The sequence below is a fragment of the Buteo buteo genome, chromosome 26 (assembly GCF_964188355.1).
Source record: "Buteo buteo chromosome 26, bButBut1.hap1.1, whole genome shotgun sequence".
Classification (NCBI taxonomy): domain Eukaryota; kingdom Metazoa; phylum Chordata; class Aves; order Accipitriformes; family Accipitridae; genus Buteo; species Buteo buteo.
This window is the reverse complement of record NC_134196.1, coordinates 3,810,051-3,816,339: the sequence shown is the minus strand read 5'-3', so window position 1 is coordinate 3,816,339 and position 6,289 is coordinate 3,810,051. Positions and strand designations below refer to the sequence as shown.

Here is a 6,289-nt window from a genome sequence, read left to right as displayed (position 1 = left end):
AGTATCTGAGTGCACTTTTGATACATGCCAGTTAAAAACAATTACAATTCCAACCCTTATTCATTCCTATGCATCCACAAAGGTATCACAACCACTGTGTGTGAGGACAGTCTGGATCTGGAGAAGACAGGTTGTTGAGTCAACAGCATTAAACACTCAGATGAAAGCAGGTGACGATGGTTTTGCTTTCAACGCTAAGGCACTAGACTGACCTTTGGGAGGTAAGGTGCATAAAAAATGTAATAGTTCTGTTACAGAAGGGTTAGTTCCTGAATGTATGTCTTCCACATTCAGCATCCAATACATTAAAGATGAAGGGAATATGCTGTATGCAGGAACACAAATATACATTGCGGCACTTGATGACTTCAGAGACAGAGCATAGAGAAAATTAGTGTAGATGTGACAAATCAGTAAACAGTACAAACGTTGGTTCAACATATTTGCCTGTCAAATGTTGCATCACAAATTATAGCTAGAGCAGGACGGCTGTTCATGAGCGTGAACAGGCTGATGCTCGCTACAGCCAAGAAAAGCTCTGGCAACTTCTTCACCTGGGAGCCAAATGAGCCCGAGTAGAGCACTCGCGCACTGGCAAAGACATCGCTTACGCGTCTCATAACCTCCGAGCTTTTCTATCTATGCGTGTGGAGTAACGAAAATGTACTGGTCCGCTAATTTATTCTTAACCACGGATGGATGCCGGCAGGTAAACAAGAAGGGAGTTTGCCCGAATCCTCCCGTGACGAGCCACCGCCACCTCGTGGAGATCGACCTGTACGCACAGAGAAGGAAACACAAGACAGGCTTAACTGCTGCTGAGCCGGACACGGTCCTCAGAGCCGGTAAATCCCGAGGCGAAAAGTAAGCAACACCCTGTTGGGAAGGGACACGGGCCCACCCGCACCCCCCCATACACACACACCCGACTGCTCAGGAGCGGTGCCTCCACCCCCGGCCGGGAGGGCAGCTGCTGCTCCGGCCGTCCGACTTTCAAAGCTAAATGAGGTAGTTGCCAGCCTGGAGGGGGGTGAAACCGGCCCCTTGGGGCCTGCGAGGAAGGAAAGGCCTGAGGTGAGGAGGGAAAGGCCTGAGATGCGCAGGGAAAAACCTGAGGTGAGGAGGGAAAAGCGGCCCGCCACAACATGGCGGCGCCCAGCAGCCCCGGCGCGCCTCAGGGCGCCGCCGATTGGTTGGTAAAGAGAGGAGGGCGCTCAACCCGACCAATGAGAGAGGCCGAGCCAATGGGGGCAGCCCCGCTTTTCTTTTCGGGGCGGGGCAAGGGGGAGCGCCTCAGCCTATCAGGAGTGCGGCGCGGGGTCAGAGGAGGTAGCGGCGCTCTCCCCGGAAGCGGAAGCGGGGGAGCGGTCGGGCCGCCCGTTCTCCCAGCCGCGCGCACGAGGAGTTTCCCGCGCGGGCCGCCGCCGTCCCGTCGCCATGGTGAGGGGGGGAGGGGGGGTTATGGGGAGCCGTTAACGGCCGTGAGGCGGCGGTGAGGGGCGGGAAGGGTCTGACCCGTTGGTTCTCCCCCGGCAGAGCCTGCCCCTCAACCCCAAACCCTTCCTCAACGGGCTGACGGGGAAACCGGTGATGGTGAAGCTGAAGTGGGGGATGGAGTACAAGGGTTACCTCGTCTCCGTCGACGGGTACATGAACATGCAGGTGAGGTGTGAGGGGAAGGGGGTAAGACCCCCGCCGGGGGAGGGCCGTGGGGGGGTTCTGAGGGGTCGGCGGTGGGAGCGGGGTCGCTGGGCCCGGCCCGGTTGCTGTGGGGGGGTGGTGGGCCGCGGGGTAAACCCGCCATCTGCGTTGCGAAGGGTTTTCTTTTTTTTTTTTTTTTTGCCTTATAATCACTCCCGAGTTGTGCCGGTTCTTCTTCTCAAGCTTGCGAACACAGAGGAGTACATAGACGGTGCGCTGTCCGGACACCTGGGTGAAGTTTTGATAAGGTAATCGACATATTTGTGGCAGCGGCCGTAAATCTTGTCACTCACGCTGAAACTTGCGGGTTTTGTCTAACTGGGATGGTAAGTGTTAGCATAACTCCTGTGTGAAGGCTACGAGATCCCTTCTGAGGGGAGGAAAAATGAATTTTGAAAATATTTGTAAAGAAGCATTAATGATCTCTTTTTCAGGTAACTAAATACCATAGTTTTCCAGATTACTGTATATCAATCTCTTGGCACTAGTAGAGCGTATTAGTGTTTTGCTACCGAAAGCGTTTTGCACGCTTGGAAATTAAACTCGACCGTAACTGTTAACCCAAGAGTAAAGATCTCTCATACAGCATTGTCAGCCAGTTACTGCTTTTATAAACTCGGTGTTTCTGCATTTGTGACGAACTTTGTGGAAAGCTGTACAAGGTCAACAGCAGCAATTTTGTTATGTGGAATTTGACTGTTGCCAGGCTACACTTGGGGAGGAAAATGCTTAAAGTAGCGTATATAAGGGGCAGAAAATTAAAACACTTACAGTTAAGGGAATGCTTTGTTTCCCATTACAGGTGCAATAATGTTTTGTACATCAGAGGTGTGGAAGAAGAGGAAGAAGATGGAGAAATGAGAGAATAGGTGTTTTGTATACCTGGAAATAAACTTTTTTTTCTTTGTTTTGTTTTTCCATAATTTTTTAATAATGTGTTTCCTTTTTTCCATTGTATTTCAATATGGAGGAAGTTAACTCTTGAAAAGGTTTCCTATTTTTTGTTGGCATCCAAAAAAACTAATGCTGGAGGAGTAGGCGACTATTTAAATTTAAAACTGAAAATATTAGAATGAGAAGTGGATAATTAAAAACAAACACAACTTTTAAGTATTACCAGTGTCCACAAATGCCATTACTGTCATGGGAAATACCTGAATTCAAGTGATTCCTGGAATAAATTACATCTTCAAAGTCGTGTACTCCAAAAGAAAATAGATGGTTCATTTGTGGGTTAGTTCAGTTTAGCATCAGTGTCAGTACTGTGCTGTCAGGTAGTTATATGGAATGCAGACTGACGTATAATAGAAGGTGAGGAATGTTTCGTCACGTGTATGTGACTTTCTTGTGTCATTCTAAGCTGCATCACTGAGTAGACTGAAGGAGCTGCAGGACTTGCCTTTTCTTTCCATAATGATGATAATACGGGCTGCGGAATGAGCAACAGAAGAACTTTTAAAAAAATACCCTGGTGTGCCTACTGCAGACTGCTGATGATTCCATAATGATTCCTTCAGCTCTGAATTGGTTAATAAGAGGATGCTGCTTAAGGCTTTGTAGCCTTCTTTCAATAGAAACTAAGTTTCACCTCTAAGTGAAAAATTAAGTCATCTTCAGTATTTGCAGGAGGCTCATTCTTAGCTGTCTTTTCTGCTTTAATGGCTGAAGGCTGTGAACAAAATACCAGTTATCTTCCCATCTGAAACACAGGAAAATAGGGCAGTCTATATAGTTTACAGTATGCATGTAGTTACTATTTAAATACACTCTATCTTTAAACCTGTTCATAAACTATTTGGAAATAGTTGTGAAGGCTTCACTGCAGGTGGGATACAGAGATTCGTTATACCACAGTGTCTCTAAGAAATATTCTGCTTTGGGTCACGAATCTTGAAGTGTGGCTGTACAGTCCTTATTAAGGAAGGACAAATTTGTATTGGCTTTGTAGCTAATATCTGTGCAAAGAAAAGCCTCTTGGCAGCTGTAAAGGCCCATAGACTTCAATGGCATTAGTAGACTCAAGACAACACACTGCAAAATGGGAGTGTACCTTCCCAGTCCCTGTCATAAAAAGAAAGTCTCTCTTTGTTATCAGGCATTTGGAATGTTAAAAGTTTTGGCAGGAACACAATAACCATATTTTCAAATGTTTACTCTTAAAGACTGAGGTTAATAACAATGTCCCTTACCTACCAGCATTTCCTAAGATGGGCTGTTGCTTTGTCAGTGCTGCCAGTCAGAGACTCCCTGTTAGAGGCTCTGAGGGATCCAACAATCGCTGCCTGTAAGATGTGGCGTGGCGAGGCGTGCTGCAAACCAGAACCCAGACAGCCGGAGGTACGTTTTGTGAACGTAAATTACAACTATTGTGTTACTTTGCCCTTCTCTCGTCAGTGATTGCTGATACAGAAGTATTATCCCTCTTTTACGTGTGGGGAAAATAGAACTCCTCCTTTATCCTGCTGTGATCTCAATCGTGGAGCTTCACAAAAGGTAAAAGTCCCTTTGGTCCTCTGCTGTGGTCCTCGCCTGCTTTCAGCATGGTCATAGGGTGGAAAAGGGAGAGGAAGGGACCCTTTTCTGCTCTTTGCAGACTCCAGCCCCTTCCCTGACAGGATTTGTACAGGCACGTTGCACTGAAGCCTGAGATGATATGGAAAAAAAGAGGTTTTCTAGAAGCCTTGCAACATGCCACAGGTTGTGTCATTGGCTTCCTTGGTTTGTGTAAGGAGAGGAGCTATGTGATGGCAAGCTAATTCGGGAGTAAAGCCAGCGCTATCGCCAGCTTCCCATCTTAGCTTTAAACGCCTCCACAAAGCGCTGGGTATGAGCTTTGAGTAAACCACTCAAGGCGGAGGGCGACTGGAGTCCTACCACTGCCCTCCGAGCAGTACTGCGGGGAGCTCAGCACCAGCTCCACACCAGTCCTGTCTCTGTGCATCACCACCAGCAGCGGTTCGATGCAAAGGCTTCTGAAATAAGGTATCGACACGAAGGACATCTACAAACTCAATCTCATAGCTCAGCATATTCACAAAGGTGTTTATCTTTCAGGTTAAACACTATTGTTTGTCACCTATAGAAAACCGTCAGTGTTTTCAGCTATTTAAAGTGGAAGTCTCAGGGACAAGTCAGTCATGAGTGCAATTCCACAAAAACTCAGCTAGTGCTGCTTATTTACCAGTAAATGACCCCACAGAAATCACTGCATACAGATCTCGGCTCCGCTACCTGGCCACCAAATGTGGTAGAACCCTGTGAGCGCTCTGGCTTTCATCCATTCATTTTCATACTAAAATTCAAGGTTTCTATAGTAGCAGCAGACTGTAGTAGCTGTAGTGTACAGATAGGAAGAAAAAGGATAGTTTATCACAAAGTCTAGCAGTCCATTTAAAGGTGGATATGGTTCCAAATTTTTTTCATTGTCCCTTGAAGGACAAACTGTGGAAAGAAACAAATCTCTGCAGACTGCTGCGTTTCTAAAAGGCCCAGTAAAATCAGTAGCTTTCTGTGGAGGGGCAGCGCTCTAAATAAAGACCTTGGCCTTAAAACCTGTATCTAGATGAAAAAGTCAAAATTCTACAAAAATCTAGGCTAAGATGGATAATAGGAGAGACAAGTGGACTTATATTTTGCAAAAGCAAAAACGCTTTTTTGACAGGTACATTCATTAGACTTCAAACTCAGAAAGATGGTTTTATTTTTGCATAGCACCAGGCATCAAACACAGTGACTAAATAATACCTTGCCGGACAACTTCATAACTAATCTTAGTTCTTACGCCAACAGACTGTGAAGATGGATGCATGTGTTTGTTTAGCTTTGCTACCACAACGTGTTCCGTTCATTTCCATGGGAGAACCCGTGCAGGTGAAGTTAGACAAAGACTTACACATGTGCTTAATTCAGATTTTGGTCCTAATTGGTGTGAAAAGAATTGCAATGCAGATGAAGGTAAGGTACTCTGAATACATCAGTGTAATTGGAGCTGGTTCTTGGTTGGTGCAGAGGTAGCAACATGGATACCAACAGATTTTTTTCTTTCTTCTGGAGCAAGTCCAAAAGTCAGAAGAATTGCAACCATTCACTTACATTATGTATGTACTAAAGATATAAATAAAAGGGCTTGTGTTTTTACTTTTGAAATATAAGGTATATAAGTAACTAAAAAATAAAATGCGTTCATGTGTTTAAGTTGTGCAAATAGTTTATGGGTTAAAAGAAATCGGAGCCAAAGTAGTAGTACACTCCATCAGCAGAAGATTATACCCTGCAAAACTACTTACTAAGTACGATAAGGAGTTACAAAGTCAAAAAAAGCCTAGAAAGACACGTAGCAAGACTCGAAACACACAATGCATGTGGTTTTGAGCTTATTTTTTGTGTCACTCATTTACGTACAGGTTGTTTGCTGTTTAGTTTTGACTTGGAAACCTTCCCATTCCTAGGAGCAGCCAAAAAAGAGTATGCAACCTAGCTGAGAAGACCCTAAATTCTTATTGTTGCTAAGAGACAAAATGCTGTGAACTCTGTCTTGCGCAGATCACTGACCGCAAAGAATGACGAGCTTTGGCCCTAAGGCCAGATG

The 6,289-nt window shown here is 45.4% G+C and overlaps 1 protein-coding gene across 1 annotated transcript; it reads left to right on the top strand.

Moving 5' to 3' along the window:
* Positions 1 to 1,324: 1,324 nt before the first annotated feature.
* On the top strand, positions 1,325 to 2,624 carry SNRPF (small nuclear ribonucleoprotein polypeptide F). Its single transcript, XM_075057815.1, has 4 exons — positions 1,325 to 1,440; positions 1,537 to 1,662; positions 1,885 to 1,949; positions 2,504 to 2,624. Exons 1-4 carry the CDS (start codon positions 1,438 to 1,440, stop codon positions 2,568 to 2,570), a joined length of 261 nt encoding a protein of 86 aa, XP_074913916.1. The 5' UTR covers positions 1,325 to 1,437; the 3' UTR covers positions 2,571 to 2,624.
* Positions 2,625 to 6,289: the final 3,665 nt, after the last annotated feature.